The sequence below is a fragment of the Neovison vison genome, chromosome 10 (assembly GCF_020171115.1).
Source record: "Neovison vison isolate M4711 chromosome 10, ASM_NN_V1, whole genome shotgun sequence".
In the NCBI taxonomy this organism is placed as follows: domain Eukaryota; kingdom Metazoa; phylum Chordata; class Mammalia; order Carnivora; family Mustelidae; genus Neogale; species Neogale vison.
The window spans coordinates 42,309,709-42,329,004 of NC_058100.1; the positions used below are offsets into that span (position 1 = coordinate 42,309,709).

General features: G+C 42.3%; 1 protein-coding gene across 3 annotated transcripts in view; it reads left to right on the forward strand.

Annotated features, from left to right (window-relative positions):
- The window catches only part of CNST (consortin, connexin sorting protein), a 110,484-nt gene that overhangs the window by 80,989 nt on the left and 10,199 nt on the right, over window positions 1-19,296 (forward strand). For all 3 annotated transcript variants that reach the window (XM_044267080.1, XM_044267079.1, XM_044267081.1), the window contains 3 exons: window positions 1,324-1,345; window positions 1,538-1,634; window positions 9,804-10,687. In XM_044267080.1, coding sequence (XP_044123015.1) covers window positions 1,324-1,345; window positions 1,538-1,634; window positions 9,804-10,687 — 1,003 coding nt within the window. The remainder of the gene's footprint in view (window positions 1-1,323; window positions 1,346-1,537; window positions 1,635-9,803; window positions 10,688-19,296) is intronic.

The window sequence follows — 19,296 nt, forward strand, 5'->3', positions numbered from 1 at the left end:
CTGATTATTTTGGAGACCAGCCTTTGAAGAACCTTTGTAGATTCAGAAATGATGTTCATTCACCTCTCATGATGACAGTTTTCTGCTGTTGATTTGAACCTTGGAAACAATGTTTTTAGGGACTCTGCATTATAACCTAATTTCTCAGCATGTTAAATTAACTTTAAACTTCTCAGAGTTTTAAAACCATGGAATGTTTTACAATAGATAAGGAACATTGTGTTCTTTCAAAATATTCAGTATATAGACACTTTCCCTGACTTTCCCATGGAATTAATAATTTTTTAATGTGTTGCAGATGTTTTAATCATTTGAAAACAAGTATTTATTTAATATAATATTGACATGGCATATTTATGCTTCAAATTTGGATAATCCCCCCCAAATTATTATTCCTAAATTTTTTACTATTAAAAAATAATTTTGAATTCTACATACATTAAAGCACAGAAGCTCAGTGAAGGTTTTATATACATATAAATGTCTATGTAACTACCACTATGACCAAGACCCATAACAGCACAGCCCCTCAGAAAGATCCCTCAGCACCCACCCGCAAAATTACCACTAAGTACTGAAACAGTGTATTTGCCTGTTCTGTAATTCTTAGAAACCTCATCATACAGAATGGTGATTTCTGTATTAACTGCTTTTGCCCATCATTTTGCTATGTCTGTGTTACATGTTGTTGCATGTACTGGTAATTTGCCCGGTTTTATTCCTTCCTGTATGGATTCACTGTAGAACTGTGTAGCAATTTATTTGTCCATGATATTGTTAATAAACATTCAGATTGTTTCTGGTTTTTCAGTATTATGAATCAAGTGGCTATAAATATTTTTGTGCATACCTTTTCTGTGGACATATGCATTCTGTCATCTTTGATATTCCTCTAAAACATAGAATATTTAAAAATTCCCTTTTTTTGTTACCTGTTCCCACAGATAATGCCAATAAAATTATCTTCCATCATTACGTACTTCAGATTATAAAGACATAATCTGAAATTTTAAAAATATGTGTGTGAAATACTCTTTACATTATCAGCAAAATGTTAACATTTTTTTTCCCCCGGATCTCAGCATTTACCCCAAAGAAGGGGGTTTTCAGTAGTAATTGACTAGCTAAGGAGCTAACATGAGAGAGCTGCCCTTTGAACTGTGTGAACCAGTGGCGATGTTTCAGCACTGGAAATGTTCTGTGCTAATATTAGAATCCAGAGAAGCTATAATTTATTTTTACAGCCATTTCAGTGACATTTGTTTGGAAGCATATTGCTCCTGTAATTTTTTTAAAATCTTTTTTTTCTCTTTTTTTCTACAGTCCTCTTTTCTCCAAACCTAAGGTAAGAGACCTGTCTCCTCGGAAGTATTTTATGGGAAGAAATGTTAAGAGTCACATGTCTGTTATATGGACTGTTCTAGGAAATAATGAAACCTTTCTCAGAGTATTTTCAGTTTTCTAACTTAACACAACAGTTTTCAAAACTTTTTAACAAAAAAGTGTGTTTTTTGTTTTGTTTTGTTTTACTTTTTAGATAACAGCTGTAGAAAAGCCTCTGGGAAGGAAATGCTTTACACAGTTAATAGTTTCTGAGGACCCAAAGGACGGAGGAGCCACAGCCAAAGAACCGGGTACGTTTTTCTGTAGAGAAGAATGTAAGAGATGCCTGCTTCTTAAATTTTACAAGCGTTACATTTACAAGTATTAAAAGTATTATTATGTTAAATTTACAAGTGTTACAATTTGTGCATTTACCTTTTTTTTTTTCATATACCTTTCCTACCAGACAAATTGCAAACTGAGATTCTTTTTATATTGTGTAACCCTATTTTTAGAAAACTGGTAGTAGGAATTAATAACATCTAACTTCTTATGAAAACATACAGTTATTTCCATGTTTTCAGGAGATAGTTATATTTACCTAATAGAATATGACAAAACTGCACAAAAATGCTCTGAAACAGCATTGGTTTTGGTGTAGTTTCAGATGCCCAGTTTTGTTTAAAAACAAACAGTTACTATATACAAAATGTGTGCTGTAAATCTAAATACTTAAGAGCTCTGTTTCTTGGTAATGTATCTATGGCAATTTATTCTCTTCCCTTTTTGTTAACTGACTTACGGTGTACTTTAATTTGCAAGTATACATTTTTAAAACATTTATGATCTATTTTCTACCGCTTCTGTGTCTTATACCAGAAGTTCAAAGATTTTTAGAAACTCTTTCCTACAGTACTAATGTGGGTTCGTTATAAAAACTTTATAAAAAATAAAGATAAATCAATACATCTTAGGGTGTTTGTTTTTTCCTAATGTATGATTGTATGATTTTACTACTGATTAATAGTCTGAGGCTTCATGTCCCTGGGGCTGAGAGCCTGCGCAGTAAGCACACGGCGTCAGCTGTTTGACTGAGTTGCGCCAAGAGATAAGATGATGGTGATGATGACGGCTTCAATTTAATCTGCCTTTTTTCTCTTCACAAAGCCTTGCCCCACATCTTTATCCCCTTTTCTTCTGTGAGGCAAATTTGTGATATTGCCGTAAGTCACTCCTACTATACTCTGTTCTGTCTCTTCTTCTCCTTCACTTTTTTTTTTTTTTTTAAGAAATCGGATTTTTTGGGGTGCCTGGGTGGCTCAGGCAGTGAAGTGTCTGCCTTTGGCTCAGGTTGTGATCTCAGGGCCCTGGGATTAAGCCCCGAGTCAGGCTCTCTGCTCAGCAGCAAGTCTGTGTCTCCCTTTCCCTCTCCCTCTGTGCTTTCCCACTCTCTCAAATAAATAAAATTTTAAAAAAGAAATTGGATTTTTCTCCAAATAAAATTTTATTTTATATTTTGCATTTTGAAATACAAATTTCCTTCCTACATTTTACCCCTAATCTATTAAAAAAAATGTACAAATAAGTTTCTGACTTTTTTGGGGGGGCATAGTTGAAACACAGTGTTACATTAGTTTCAGTACACAACATAGTGACTGGACATGTCTATACATTATGCTGAGCTCCCCACAAGTGTAGCTACCACCCTCACCATATAATGCTATTACAGTATCACTGACTATATATTCCCTGTGCTGCACTTTTTTTTTTTTAAGATTTTATTTATTTATTTGTCAGAGAGAGAGGGAGAGAGAGCGAGCACAGGCAGAGGCAGAGGGAGAAGCAGGCTCCCTGCGGAGCAAGGAGCCCGATGTGGGACTCGAGCCCGATGTGGGACTCGATCCCAAGACGCTGGGATCATGACCTGAGCCGAAGGCAGCTGCTTAACCAACTGAGCCACCCAGGCGTCCCTGTGCTGCACTTTTTATTCTTTTGTCTTCTTCACTCCTGTATCTTCCACTCCCCTTCAGCCATTTTGCCCATCCTCCCCATTCCCTCTCCTCTCTTGACAACCATCAGTTCATTTTCTTTGTTATGGGCCCAATTCTGTGTTTTGTCTGTTTCTTCACTTGGTTTTGTTTTTTGTTTTTTGTTTTTTTGGATTCTACATGTGAGTGACATCATATAGTATTTGTCTTTTTCAGGCCGACTTATTTCACTTAGAATAATACCTTCTACGTCCTCTACGTCCATCCATGTTGTTGCAAAAGGCAAGATTTCATTCTTTTTTATGGCCAAGTAATATTCCATTATATATCTATCACATCTTCTTTATCTGTTCATCTTCTCATGGACAGCTGGGCTGCTTCCATATCTTGGCTATTGTAAATAATGCTGCCATAAACATAGGAGTTCCCATCTTTTCACATTCATGTTTTCAGTAGTGGAATTATTGGATCAACTGGTAAATCTTTTTTTTTTTTTTTAAGATTTTATTTATTTGACAGATAGAGGTCACAAGTAGGCAGAGAGGCAGGCAGAGAGAGAGGGAGGGGGAAGCAGGCTCCCTGCCGAGCAGAGAGCCCAATTCGGGGCTCAATCCCAGGACTCCGAGTCCATGACCTGAGCCAAGGGAGAGGCTTTAACCCACTGAGCCAACCAGGTGCCCCAAAATATACCTATTTTAAGTGTGTAATTTGAGGAGTTTGGACAACTGTAGACACTCACATAACTATCACTCCAATCGAGAGGTAGCACATCATGCCGAAATCTTCCTCCCAATTTTCTTTATAATCAGTTCTCCCACCTCCAGGCCCAGGCAACCCAGTGCTTCCTGTTACTGTTGGTGGGTTTTCTCTGCTTTGGAATTTAATATAAATAGAACTTCTCCGTGTACTGTTTTTCAGAATCACCCATATTGTTACATGTGTGATTGATTCATTTCTTTTCGTTGCTCGGTGATGTTCCACTCTGACTATACCACAATTTGTTTATCCATTACCTGTTGACAGACATTTGGGTTGTTTCCAGGCTGAGGATATCATGGATAAAACTTCTAAATATAAATAAATAAGTAAATAAATAATCAAGACTTTATTTATTTATTTGAGAGAGAGAGAGAGAGAGAGAGCATGAGTGGGGGAGGGGTGAATAGACCTTCTGGGAAGTCTTTCTGTGGGTCTATGTTTTCATTTCTTTTGGGGAAAGAATTGAGGGTGGAATTGCTGGACATAGGGAAGGTACATTTTTAATTTTACAAGGAACTGCCAGGCCGTTCTGCGGTGTGCGAGGCTTCCCGTCGCTCCACATCCTGGCTGGCATTTACTGGGTCAGGCTTTATTGTGGTCATTTTAGGGGACATGAATATCACTGTGGTTTTAACTTTTCCCTGATGACTGGGTATGAGCAATTTTAGGTCTGAATTCTCCTCTGTAGCAGCTGTACATTATCAACATTTCATACTCAAAGTATTTTTTCTTCAGTGTACTGTGAAAATGTCTTCTTACAGTCCTGATACCACACAAATGTTTGTACTTAATGTTAATTAATGAGATATGCAGAAAGTATAAGACATGTTAACTCATGAATGATTTAGTCTTATATCATGAATTGTGGGGGGCGGGGGTTACTGTAAGGAGAACTCATGGGAGGGGTACCCAGCTGGCTTAGTTGGATGAGCATGTGACTCTCGATTTTGGATTTATGAGTTTGAGCCCCTCATTAAGTGTAGAGATTACTAAATAAAATAAAATAAAACAAAATAAAACTTTAAAGAGAAAACTCATGGGGGGATGGGAAAGAGTAACTGAGAGCCAGCGACATTTCTGTGGATTATGTGTCTAACTGCTCCTTTTAGAACTCCCCCTTTAACTCAGTGTGTATTAAGCATGCACTCAGCTGTAATTCCATTTTTTTTTTCATCAGAGTAGAGTTTTTCTTAGTAGGTGTGAGTGAATGCAGTAGGGAGTAACAGACTCTGTCACTGGATCTTTGGGTTCAGGAGCACCAATTAACAGAAATTCAGACTAATATTAACAAAGGTTAACCGTAAGTTTTATACTAGAATGCATACTTGTCAAAAATTCAGAAAATATTTTTGATTAATCAGAGTAGATCAGACATTTACCTTCACTTTTTGTTGGAATACTACTGAGATATCAGAAAGGCATTCGTTTTTTTTATGGGTTTTATTTGTTTTTAAAGATTTTATTTATGAGAGAGAGAGAGTGCACATTAGCAGAGGGAGAAGGAGAAGCAGACCCCCATTGAGCAGGGACCCTGACGTGGGGCTTGATCCCAGGACCCCTAAATCATGACCTGAGCCGAAGTTAGACCCTTGAGTGACTGAGCCACTCAGACGCCCCCAGAAATGCATCCTTAAAGGCAGAAACCCACAGCCACAGGATTGGCAAGGAAGCAGCAGCATATGCAATATCGAGAAAGTTCCAGAAGCTGGAAAGCAGGCGGATGGGTGGCAACTGGCTTATTACACCAGAGAAGGCGGAAAGCTGAGTGTCTGTGGGAACAATGTTGAGTCCTGCCTTGAAAGGTTTGGGAATCGGAAGCATGGAGGTGCCTCTGACATCATGCATTCAGAGTCGGACTGGGAGCAGGAAGGTTCAGCCAAAAGACTATACAAGAGACACTTAGACCTTTATAAGCCCTTTCTGCCAAGCGGGAGGCTGACATTTATTTCATAGAGCGCCTGGGTTGGAGGAAATGTGTACGTGGGATCAGGCACAAGTCAAGGAAGAGGTCTTATATAGAAAATGAGGATTGGGGGCGCCTGGGTGGCTCAGTGGGGTAAAGCCTCTGCCTTAGGCTCGGGTCATGGTCCCAGGGTCCTGGGATCGGAGCCCCGCATCGGGCTCTCTGCTCAGCGGGGAGTCTGCTTCCTCCTCTCTCTCTCTGCCTGCCTCTCTGCCTACTTATAATCTCTGCCTGTCAAATAAATAAATAAAATCTTTTAAAAAAAAAAGAAAGAAAGAAAGAAAATGAGGATTGTGTGAAAATCCTATCACCTGAATGGTGAGAGCCTTAACCTGCTTTCTGTAGCTCCATCTAGAACTGTGGCGGCTGGTCTCTTGCTTCCTCTCCGGGAAACGGGCTACTCAAGTCCAGGAGATAAAACCTCCAGATATTCATATTAAAGGCCTCGCAGTGAATGGACCAGGTCCTCCTCCTCCCACGCTGAGGACTGACCACTCCTGGAGAAGACTTGCCTTTAACCACAGAGCTTCTTGTTGCCTCACTGAAGAAAGCCTCAGATAGAAAGACTGGAAACCAGACCAGTTGGTCCAACCCCAAGAAGCTCAAAGGAAATAAAATGGAGAGAACAGATGAAAACTTTAAGAAAATGAACAGTGTCGTAGGTTAGAGAGAATATTGTATATATGAAAACAAGAATAAGGAGCGGTTTGGGGTGCCTGGGTGGCTCAGTCGGTTAAGTGTCTGCCTTCAGCTCAGGTCATGATCCCAGCATTGTGGGATCGAGCCCCACATCAGGCTCCCTTCTCAGCTCTCTCTTTCTGCTCTCCTTCTCTCTCAAATACATCTTAGAAAAGAAAAGAATAAGGAACTTATTTTTTTCTTATTTTCTTACAATAAGAAAAGAAAAACAGGGGCGCCTGGGTGGCTCAGATGGTTAAGCATCTAACTTTTCCTCAGGTCTTGATCTCCAGGTCCTGGGATTGAGCCCCACGTCGGGCTCCCAGCTCAGCAGGGAGTCTGCTTCTCCCTCTTCCCCTGCTTGTGCTCTCTCTGTGTCTGTCTCTGTATCTCTCTCAAATGAAAGAATAAAGAAAAGAAAAACATTCAGAGAAAGAAAATATTCTTAGAAGATAAAAGGTGTGATGTCCACAATAAAAAATTAATTATGGGGTGCTTGGGTGGCTCAGTCAGCTGAGCCTCTGGCTCTTGATTTCTGATCAGGTCGTAATCTCAGGATCATGAGATGGAGTCCCAAGTCAGGCTCCGTGCTGAGCATGAAACCTGCTTAAGATTCACTCTCTCTCCCCCTCTACCCCTCCACTCCTCACTCGATTTCTCTTTCTCTCTAAAAATAAAGCTAAAAACTTAATTAGAGGGGTGCCTGGCTGGCTCAGTGGGTTAAGCCTCTGCCTTCGGCTCAGGTCATGGTCTCAGGGTCCTGGAATCGAGCCCCACACTGGGCTCTCTGCTCAGCGGGAAGCCTGCTTCCCCCTCTCTCTCTGCCTGACTCTTGTCTACTTGTGATTTGTCTCTCAAATAAACAAATAAAATCTTTAAAAAAAATTAATTAGAGGGGTGCCTGGGTGGCTCAGTGGGTTAAGCCGCTGCCTTCGGCTCAGGTCATGATCTCAGGGTCCTGGGATCGAGTCCCACATCGGGCTCTCTGCTCGGCAGGGAGCCTGCTTCCCTCTCTCTCTCTCTGCCTGCCTCTCCGTCTACTTGTGATTTCTCTCTGTCAAATAAATAAATAAAATCTTTTAATAAAAAAATTAATTAGAAAAGTCAAAGGATAAAATTGAGGCAGTGTCCCAGGAAGTTAATCCAAAGGCAAGGAGAGGAATAGTGTGGCAGAAAACATAGACCATCAGTCTGTGAGGCCCAGATCGGAAGACAGGCATTCTGAAGGGATGGAACAGAAAGCAACAGGGGACAAATGAGTAGGGGAAATAATATTTAAAAATTCCAAGAATTGACGGTCATGAGTTTCTAGGTTGAAAGTCCCACCAAGTACCCAACACGAAGAATGAAGAACTTCACAAAGCTTCAGGACATCAGATATAAAGAAAAGAATCCAGATCTTCCAGGAAGCAAATGTAGGTGATGGGGATTGGTATTCGGATTGATTGAGAGACTACAGCCCAAAGGGAAGCGGGACACAGTACAGCAGTGCCTTGCAGGCTGTGAGAGGAAGTTACCTCCATCATAGAAAACAACCCAACCAAAGTTTTAGTCAGGCACGAAGGAAGACTCAGATCTGAACAATCCGAAGTTTGCCTTCCACGTACCTTAAAAAAAATCCAAGAGAGAATGAACAATGAGAAAGACCTGGGATTCAGAAGCAATGTTCCCAACACAGTACGAGAGGGAATTGCAGGGATCACAGGAAGGGAATGCCAGGACAGGGTCTGTGTAGCCCACCGAGAGAGCAGCTCCGCTGAGGGGATGTTGTTGTTTGTGTTTTTCAAGATTTATTTGTTTGTTTTCTAAAGTAATCTCTATACCTAACAGGAGGCTCAAACTCAAAACTCTGAGATCAAGAGTCACGTGCTCCACTGACTGAGCCACCCAGGTGCCCCAAGAAGGATACTTTTTTTTGTTGTATTTTTAAGATTCGATTGATTGATTGATTGATTGATTGATTTGATAGACAGAGATCACAAGTAGGCAGAGAGGCAGGCAGAGAGAGAGGGGGAAGCAGGCAGAGAGCAGAGAGCCTGATGCGGGGCTCGATCCCAGGACCCTGGGATCATGACCTGAGCTGAAGGCAAAGGCTTTAACCCACTGAGCCACCCACTAAAGCCATGCCTTTAACCCAAGGCGCCCCAGAAGGATACGTTTTAAAACTGGTAGATTATCTGTTGGGACATATGCTAGAGTTGTAAATCTGTCAGAGTTTGAAAATACATAGGCAGGGCTTTTTTTTTTTTTTTTTTTTTACATTTATTAGAGAAAGCGAGAGAGCATGAGCTGGGGGAAGGAGCCGAGGCAGAGGGAGAAGAGGGCTCCCTGCTGAGCAGGGAGCCCCATAATGCAGGACTCTATCCCAGGACCCTGAGATCATGACCTGAGCTGATGTCAGACGCTTAACTGACTAGAGTCACCCAGGTACCCTGGCAAGGATTTTTTTTTTAAATGAAGGAATGAGGCAGCCGTCAACAGCATGCAAGATAAAGTGGAAATGAGAAAGGAAAATGTATCCCCTTACACAATGTAGGTCAGTTGTGAATAATAGTTACAAAGCCATAGCAGGGTAAACGTGAATATTGCTTTGCCCCAGAATTGTGTGGAACTGTAGTGGGAAACTTGAGGAGGGGAAATAATACATCATTGGAGGAAAGGAATAGAAAGAACTGAGAGAATGAATCCTCTTTGTCCACAGTAGGTAGTCTTTAAAACTGAAAAATCCATAAAAATAACAGTATAAACCTGATCTTCAGTGGAGGGTAGATATGGAAGGAAATACAGAAAGCCAATAAAGTTCAGAAAAATATCCCTCAGCCTTTAAAAAATTACCTTCAATGACAACGAAGACGAAATTACATATTCATATTCTTAACAGGGTCCGAACAATCTCTGTTAATTTCTAAAGGTAAAGGGTTATGGACTGAACAGAGTATTTCCTCTCTCTAAAGGCACCGTTAATCCAAGCAGATGCCATCTCCGCTGGCGAGGTCTCGAATTTTGATGTGTCACATGTGGTAATTCACTTATGTCCTCTCTCTCCCCGCCGTGCTTGAATCTTACAACAACTTGTTTTCCTTCGTCTTCAGAGAATGAAAGTTGTCTTGGCCCGGAGCCAAGGGAAGAAAGCCGGCATCCAGAGGGAACCCAGGAGAGCAGCCCCTGCTGTGGCCCGATGGACGGGCAGGCCGAGCCCCCGAGCCTGCCGGTAACTGCAGGGATGGGCCACACGGAGGAGCCGGTCCGCAGCGCCGAGGCCACGCGGGAGCTCCACGCCCAGCCCTGGCACTCGGCGGGGAGCCGGTCTGGGGACGCCTGGGAGGATGACAGCCGCCAGCAGCTGCCTCAGACACAGGCGGGCCGAGATGTGGCCTCAGTAGGAGGCCCCACCGCAGCCCCCACCGTGTCGCTCACCGGCGAGTCCGTGCTCGAGCCCTTGATCTCAGCCGGCTCTGCCCTCTTAGCCCCTGCGCCCGCCCCCGAGGGACAGTATTCCCAGGCTCAGAGAAAGGGACTCCGCTTGCCGCTGAAGGATGCTTCGGAGGCGTGGCCTCCAGGCCGACTTGAGGACAGTGAATTCAATGAGCTGCGGCAACTTGATCTCACAGACAGGGATGGAAAATCACTGCGGGGGCCTCCGGACCCAGAGCGCGCTGAGAGGGCGCTCCGCGAGAGTAATCAAGAATCCGACTTAAGTGCAGGGGGTCTGGAGGTGTGTATGGCCCCCGAGGAGAGGGGGGGTGAGGATGAGCGAGTCAATAAAGAGACGGAAGACTATTTGAACAGCCTGTTAGAAGGATGCTTAAAAGATGCTGAAGACTCCCTGTCGTGTCAAGACAACCAGGAGGAAGACTCGGACCTCCTTCCAGATCTTTCTCCCGACGAAGCCTCCTACAGTCTGCAGGAGGATCTGCCTTCGGACGAGAGCAGTCTTTCCCTTGACGATCTCGCCAAAAGGATAGAGATTGCAGAGGTACGTGTGGGATTTAACAGAAGGACAATTAAAAGTACAATGAAATTTTGCAAGTACCTCTCTGCTAAGTAGTGCCTCGTTTTTGTAAATGTTCCCTGTTTCCAGCATGAGGGGGAAATCTACTTAATGTAAACTTTTAATAATTAGTAGTTTTGTTTTTTTAAATGGATTGAATAAGATGACTTTGATCATGATGTTTATACTTCAAGAACTTTGATTGCACGCCTCCGGGGACAGTAAGTGCTATGAACACGGTTTTTTAATACTGCTGTGACTTATGTGATGGTTCTGAAAATTATGATCAAGACAAGATTAATTACATTCCTCTAAGGAACTCTCATTTTTTCCCCCTCATAATACATACTCTTATGATTATTGATATATTTTTTAATTCTTTAAAACAGTACAACAGAACAAAGGAAACATTTTAAAATACTGTAAGACAAGGAGATACTGGGTGGATTTTTTTTTTTTTAAGATTTTGTTTATTTATTTGACAGAGAGGGATCACAAGTAGTCAGAGAGGCAGGCAGAGAGAGAGGAGGAAGCAGGCTCCCCTCTGAGCAGAGAGCCCAATGCGGGGCTCGATCCCAGGACCCTGGGATCATGACCTGAGTCGAAGGCAGAGGCTTTAACCCCCTGAGCCATCCAGGCGCCCCTGGGTGGATTTTTAAGTCATTAAGTTGTACATTGTGAGTTTTCTCTTTCTTGTACTATGAATTTATAAGCTGTAGATTTGGACAGACTTCATACTTACTGCTTGACTAAGTGAAATATTATATATAATCCAAAATTTCTCCAAACAGTAATGAAGCTGGCCAAAACAAAACAAACAAAAAATGGTAGACAGGATCAAGGTGACTATTCTCCTTTGTTTGATAATACAGTTTTTTAAAGTTAAGGGGCAAAAAGGGGCCGCCTGGGTGGCTCCATCAGTTGAGTGTCTGCCTTCGGCTCGGGTCATGATCCCGGGGTCTTGGGATCAAGTCCTGAGCAGGGAGCCTGCTTCTCCCTCTCCCTCTGCCACTCCCTCTGATTGTGCTCTCTCTCTTTCTCTCAAATAAATAAACAAAAATCTTTTTTAAAAAAGCCATATACAAACTGTAGCCCCTCTAGAAGCTGGCCTCGTAAATTGGAGAGGTCTTTGTCTGAGGTTACATACAGACCCAGCAGCTAGCAGCCCTACAGAGTTCCTACAAACTCTCCATGTTGCTGTTTCCTCCCTTGAAAATTAGGACACCAGTTACTCTTCCTGTTTTTCATCTTATAGTTTTTTCGAAGTAATCTTTTCAGTCCCATTGATAGCCATTGTTTTCTAATTCTGCATCATCACTTGGGGAAGGAACCGTAAACTTCAAGTAGAAACTGGAAAAGCAGCAGAGCTCAAGTGGGCACCAGCGTTCCCAGGAAGGCAGAGCCCGTGGGAGCTTGCTTGGATCAGGGGCCGTGAAGTCACTGGCTCCCTGCATTGTCTGCTCTGGTCAGCAACCCAGAAACTAGTTTTCATTTTTTCCTGACTAAGGTTAGATAGAATAGTAAAGCACTAGATCCAGTATTCATTCATTTGTTTATTTTAACCAGATTTTTATTACCACTTACAAGTCCGCCTTCTATGAACTATGGTTGTTTTTTTTTCTTCCTAATTTCCTCTTGAAATCGTTTCATAGTGCTTAATGAGTGCAGAGTTTCTGTTTGGGCGGATGAAAATTTTAAAAGTTGCTCCTGGTAGTGGTAGCACAACATTTGTGAATGTAATTAATGCCACTCACTTGTTAAAATTGCAATTCTATGTTAGACATATCTTACCACAATTTCTTCTTTTTTTTTTTTTAAATATTTTATTTATTATTTATTTGACAGACAGAGATCACAAGTAGGCAGAGAGGCAGGCAGAGGGAGAGGGGGAAGCAGGCTCCCTGCTGAGCAGAGAGCCTGATGTGGGTCTCAATCCCAGGACCCTGGGATCATGACCTGAGCTGAAGGCAGAGGCTTTAACCCACTGAGCCACCCAGGTGCCCCACCACAATTTCTTCTTAAAAAAAAAAAAATAATAATTAAGTAGAGGGGAGCCTGGCTGGCTCTGTTGGCGGAGTATGCAACTCTTGATCTTGGTTTGTGAGTTCGAGCCCCACCTTTGGTGTAGAGATTACTTAAAAAATCTTTTTGTTCTTTATATTATTAATTATTAATTTTTCTATTATTTAGATTAAAAAATCTTAAAAAAAAATGTATTGGGGCACCTAAGTGGCTCCATTGGTTAAGTGTCTGCCTTTGGCTCAGGTCATGATCCCAGAGTCCTGGGATCGAGTTTAACATCGGGCTTCCTGCTCAGTGGGGAGCCTGCTTTTCCCTCTCCCTCTGATACAGGAAACTATCAAAACAGAAGTTACACCTGTATTCAAATCTAGCTATAATACCAAAAGATCACCCTTCTCTGACCTCTGTTTTTCAAGCCAATAATTAAGTTGACCCTCTGGGGAATAGACAGGTCTAGTTTTACCTTTTTAGGTATAAACAGTGAAAAAGGGTCAGAGCTCCCCTGTTGCGCCTCCCTACTTTGCAGAACACTTGTTTTGGAGGAGTATGTGTGTGTGTGTGGGGGGGTGCTGTTGAACTCACTTCATTGTATTAGAACCAAGTTTCCTTCCTCAAACTCATAACATCAGTGTTTCCTACTAGATAACACCTAGCAGGCAATGGAAACTATTTACATTTTGAAGATTTTGTTTATTTATTTAACAGACAGAGATCGCAAGTAGGCAGAGAGGCAGGCAGAGAGAGAGGGGGAAGCAGGCTCACTGCCGAGCAGAGAGCCTGACTCGGGGCTCGATCCCAGGACCCTGAGATCATGACCTGAGCCGAAGGCAGAGGCTTAACCCACTGAGCCACCTAGGCGCCCCGAAACTGTTTACATTTTAAAGTGTCTTTGAATAAGTGTGAAGTTATTCAAAGTTATTCAATATTTTCAATATTCAACTTTGAACAATATCCAAAGTTATTCAGTAACTGTGAAGTTATTTTTTATGCGTGATGGTTCCCTTTCCTAAAATTCTATTATCTTTTAATTTGTGCTGTTTTAAGAACCTCAAAAGATCCACTATGAACAAAACTAATTTCCTTAATACTGTAAGAGTAGAGTTTTGAGCTAAGTAAAATGTCCAGGTGATAGTAGGTTTGCTTGTAAGTGCAAACTTCTTTTTTTTTTTTTTTTTTTTTTTTTTTATATATATGACAGAGAGAGAGTGAGAGAGCATAAGCAGGAGGAACAGCAGAGGGAGAAGGAGAAGCAGGCTCCCGCTGAGCAGGGAGCCCGATGCAGGACTCGATCCCAGGACCCTGGGATCATGACCAGAGCCAAAGGCAGACACTGAACCCACCGAGCCCCCGACGTGCCCCACAAACTCCTTTTTAATCCAAAAAGCAGGTTACATGCTCTCGGCAGAATCCTCCTAAGGCCATCTCCGGTCACGTGTGGAGGATTCAGTGAGGAATGAGATGATTCAGTGAGGAATGAGATTTTATCTCTTGGGGGCTCACTTGGGTAATTTTACTAAAATTGTTTTTGGAATATTTTGCATGCTTCATACTTGGGTGAGTAGGGGATACACAGCATAGCGTCCACATGGCCGAGCCGTCCTAGGCAGCCCTCTGGTCTCTTTTCCCACCCTGCCCTTCTTCCTGTGAGTGACTCCGCCCCTCACCAACTTCGTCAGTGCTCCCCACTCTTCCGACCTCTGTGCTTATGGTGGAATGTTCTTTCACTGCCAGGTTTTCCCTTTCTACCGGTCTCTCTGCCCTCATTCTCTTGCCTCTTGGGCATTCCTGGGCTCTGGCTGCTGCGCTCCTGGGCCTTGACAACAACCGCCAGGCCAGTGTCCTTAAAACAACCAGGTTCATCCCATCAGATGGAACAGTTCATGCACCATCTCCGAGAGAACTAAAACCATCTACACTAATTTAACTCAGTGATGCAGAGACATGTGTAAATGAAACTTTTCTGGATTTGAGAAGCATTTTTAAATCCAGAATAACTTTGCCAAGTAAAATGATAGCTTAGTGTCTGGAACCCTGATATTCTTTCTTATGTAAAAAAGAGCAGGACACGCTCTCACCAGAAGTAGAACCAGCACTGTTTTTAAAAAGCATTAGAAACATTTAAGCTCACTTCATAGGTTTTTAATATAAGGAGTTTATCACAGGGTGCCTGGGTGGCTCAGTTGGTTAAGTGTCTGCCTTCAGCTCAGGTCAAGATCCCAGAGTCCTGGGATCGAGCCCCACATCAGGCTCTCTGCTCAGCAGGAAGCCTGCTTCTCCCTCTCCCAACCCCCCTGCTTGTGCTCATTCTCTCTGTCAAATAAATAAATAAAATCTTAAAAAAAAAAAAAGTTTATTACATGTGCAGCTTCAGCAAAGTAGGGAGATTCACTCTTTTGTTCCCTTCTCAGTATTTTTACCTAACTTCTGTGTGTACCATGACATTGCAGATGCAGTGACTAAAAATTCAGACAGGGACACTCCGTGTGTAAAGCCTGCATTCCCAACAGGTGTCCAACTCCAGGTGTTCTCTGTTGCCTGAATTTATCCTGGTTTTGGGGGAAAAATGACATTTTATTGCAATGCCCATAATATTCTAACGTTATTATTTTAATGTTGGAATTCAAACTCCCCTTACCCAAGGAGCCTGGTAATGCCAAAATTCATTGACTTGCTTGGTACTGGAAACTGGGAAGGTTGTGATAGCTTCTCTTAAAACCCTTCAGCTATTCCAAGGCACCTGGGCAGCTCAGTTGGTTGAGCTTCCGACTCCGGACATGGGCTCAGGGTTGTGGGATCGAGCCCCATCACAGGCTCCACACACAGCGCAGGGTCTGCTTGTCCCTCTCCCTCTGCCCCTCCCCCCACTTCTGCACGTGCTCACTCTCTGTCAAATATATAAATAAGATCTTAAAAAACAAAACAAAAGTTACAAAACTCTTCAGCTGTTCCTAGCATCAAACCTGAGACGAGAAGTATTTTCTTCAAATTCAAGGTGGCGCCCTGATCCAATCTCATACTGCTAATAAAAGTCCACTCCATTTGTAGTAGATTGTTCCATGAGGGAGTGGGGGTTGGGGAGTTATTTAGTTTTCTAAATGAGTGACGTTGAGTATTGGGTGGTTTTTTTGAAAATTAATCTGTCTTTTCACACTGAAAATAATCATAGTATACAATTCAAGAGGTCCCCTCTGTGAGCACATTTTAGGAGCATAATATGTCATATGGAGATAAGCCACTCATTTTTCTTCACTAATATGTACACGTGTAATCTATTTGTAGGGATTTGGTAGTTGTGAAAGAAGCCAGTTTGCTTCTCCAAATCTTCAAGCTTCTCCAAAGCTTGGTGCTCTAAAAAGTTTTTGATCTGAAAGAGGGCAGGACATGTTCCTGGCTCTGTCTGTATCAGCCCCATTTACTTAGGTATCTTCAGATCTCCCTGTGTCCCAAGAAACAAAACCTTAAACTTTCTGATGGGGAGAATGCTGCCAACTCGGAGTTGCTGTTGGATTTATCATCAGAGAAGCTGTGTCCCTCTCTGCTCTCTGTGCCGTCTCCAGCTCTGTCTCTTGGCTGGATTGCCGGGATGGGGAAGTTACGTGAAGACGAACCACTGTGGGATTCCACACGGAGTTAAGATGGCAGCCAGGGCTCAGCAGCAGTTTAGGAAATCCTGTAGGTACCTGGTCTATGGATCCTGCACAAAGGAGGGTTTTAGAAACAGTGACTGTGATCTGTGCAGGGGAGCAGGGCAAGCGGAGGAAATGCAGTCTTCCAGTCCTGAAGAGGCTTCATGGAAACTATCCTCTACAAAGCCAACATGTTATTGTCAATAACAGAACCTAAACAGAATAAGGCTTTGGTTTTGCTTTTAAACCTAGTGTACTCAGAAAAATGAATAACCTTTGAAGACCTATTTAGTTTTGATTATGTTAAGGGGAAAATCTATGTTTTCTAAATAAGTATAAGCTAGGTCCTGTCTATATGTACACTGGTTGTCTGTGTATTCATTTTCTCTTTGGCATATTTGTTGAGCACCTACTATATTCTAGAAACTGAGGACACACCAGTGAACTCAGGTCAGCCTCTTGTGAAGCTTATTCTCTAGAGGGAGAGACCCATGATAAATAAGGTCACATAAAATAAACCATGTAGGGGCACCTGGGTGGCTCAGTTGTTGAGTCCGACTCAGTCTCAGCTCAGGTCTTGATTTCAGGGTTGTGAGTTCAAGCCCCACATGGGGCTCCACCGAGGCATGGAGCCTACTTGAAAAAATAAAATAATCAACAATGTAGGCTCAGATATTAGTAAGCGCTGTGCCAGTCTCAGCAGGGTGAGGGATCGAGTGACGGAGCTGATGGGCAGGTGGAGGAATGGGCTCTTTTTTTAATCCAGGGGGAGGGAAGGCACTGGGAGAGCCAGCACAACTGGGGCACAGTGAACAGGGGAAGAAGAGCAGAGAGTTCAGGAAGATAAGGTGAAGCCAGTGCCTGTAGGGCCTCCAGACCAGGGTAAGGAACCAAAATCACATTCAATCGTGGTGGGAAGCTGTGGTTTGGAACAGGAGGTGTGACCTGACCTCCTGCTGCTCTGTGGAGACTAGAAGGTACGGAGGCGGTGCCAAAGCAAGGAGACCCATCAGGTTATTTCCACAGTGGAGGTGAGAAGCAGCGAGGGTGGGGTTCAGGTCTTAGCAGTGGATGTGGGCAGGAAAACCAAGTGTTTGTTCTGGAGTCTCCCTATTTAAACAGTTTACTGGGGGTTAAAAAGTGGAGTCGTTCTTGATGTTGTTATTTCTTTTCCTGTTTTGTACTTATGAAATCATTCTGTTAAGCAAATTACAAAAAACACGAGATAGTGCCTAATCTAGAAACGTAGAGACATGATAAAACTCTTTATTTTTTTAAAAACAACTTCTTCCTCTTTAAAATCATCTTTTAAAACTTCCGCATTGGGGGAGCCTGGGTGGCTCAGTCGGTTAAGCAGCTGCCTTTGACTCAAGTCATGATCCCATGATCCTGGGATCAAGTCCCACATAGGGCTCCCTGCTCAATGGAGAGCATGCTTCTCCCTCTCCCTCTGCCTGCTGCTCTGCCTACTTGTGCTCTATGTCCCTGTCAAATAAATAAATAAAATCTTAAAAAAAAAAACAACTTTTGCATTGACAGACTTTGATACTATTGGTTTTTCCTGCCTTCTCGCTCTCTCTGACCTGCACTGTTGTAAGGTGCATGACTGTGGGGTCACAGGTCCCCACCGTGTTTTTTCTGGAAGATGGCTTTCCTCCCTGTAGATGCCTCCTCTTGCTCCAGCTGTCACTTACAATACTAATTTGCTGTCTTAGGAGCCATGACGTTAATCTACTTGCAGATTAATTGAATGACACAAAAGATCTTTCATCTCTCCATCTCCTCCCCCACGTTGCTAGATCAGTGGCTTTAGCCATTAGCTGATGGTGTATAAGGTAAGGATTCGTTGCTAGACATACAAAGTACTTCAGAAAGACAAAAGAAACCACTTAGGCTTATTTGAAAATTCTTCTGTTCATCTCACTTTAATTGTAACATATTAACAGAGGACACCAAGCAAAATTTTAACAGTCACAGAAAATAAGATCTCTTCCCATCAAGAAAAGGGCAAGAGGTTTAACAAGCTTGTATCAAACTCTGATAGTAATTGGTGCGACAAATGTAATAAGCAGGTTATATGAGGTCTGAGCTTGGCTTGTTCCGTATAATGGGACTAATTACGCCTGAGTGATAGAGTTGTGAAGGTCACGTGTGGCATGTTGTGTAGGTGTGTACCGATTGGCCAAATTACAGGTCTTTTGATGGAGCCCAAACCTAAAGGCGCTGGCAGGGGCCATCACATTCCTTCAGTGAACAGTGGCGGTATTTGACACATTTTTCTAGAGTGAACTCACCGGCGTATAAGCTACTTAGAATATACGAGTGTGATTTGTGAATGTTAATTCTCAAGGTAGTCAGAAACTACTTTTTTTTTATATATATAAGAGAAACTGACAGACTACAAAGGTGGTTTCCTTTATTTTACTAAATATCTCACTTTGATATTAATTCAAATATTTAATAGAATGACCCTTTCCCAGCTAATTAAAATAGTTTACATTTTAAACATTTCTGTGGAACATATTTCTATCATTTGAAATTGAAGACCCAAATAATGTCTTGGCAAACAATAAACTGACCTCAAGTATATCATCTGTGATCAATTCAGGGAGACTAAGTTTACTACAGCTTTCCAAGCACTAAAATAGACAATTTAAAGTATTTTTTTGATTAGGGGAGGTGGGAAAAAAGCAGAACAGAGAAATGATGAGTCAAAACACAAAATCCTGTCACTTAACATTATAATTCACATTTCAAGGCATCTTCCAAGTGCTGGAAACACAAGACAGTTCTCAGAAACAGTATTACAACCCATTAATAAGAGCATCCAATACATTACAACAAAAAAGCATGTATTCCTGTCCAAAATTCACCAGCCTCGAAGTTCTGGTTTGAGCGAGTCTCTGTCATTAGAGGAATCTTAGGTGGTGTCTGCTTTCTCCTTTA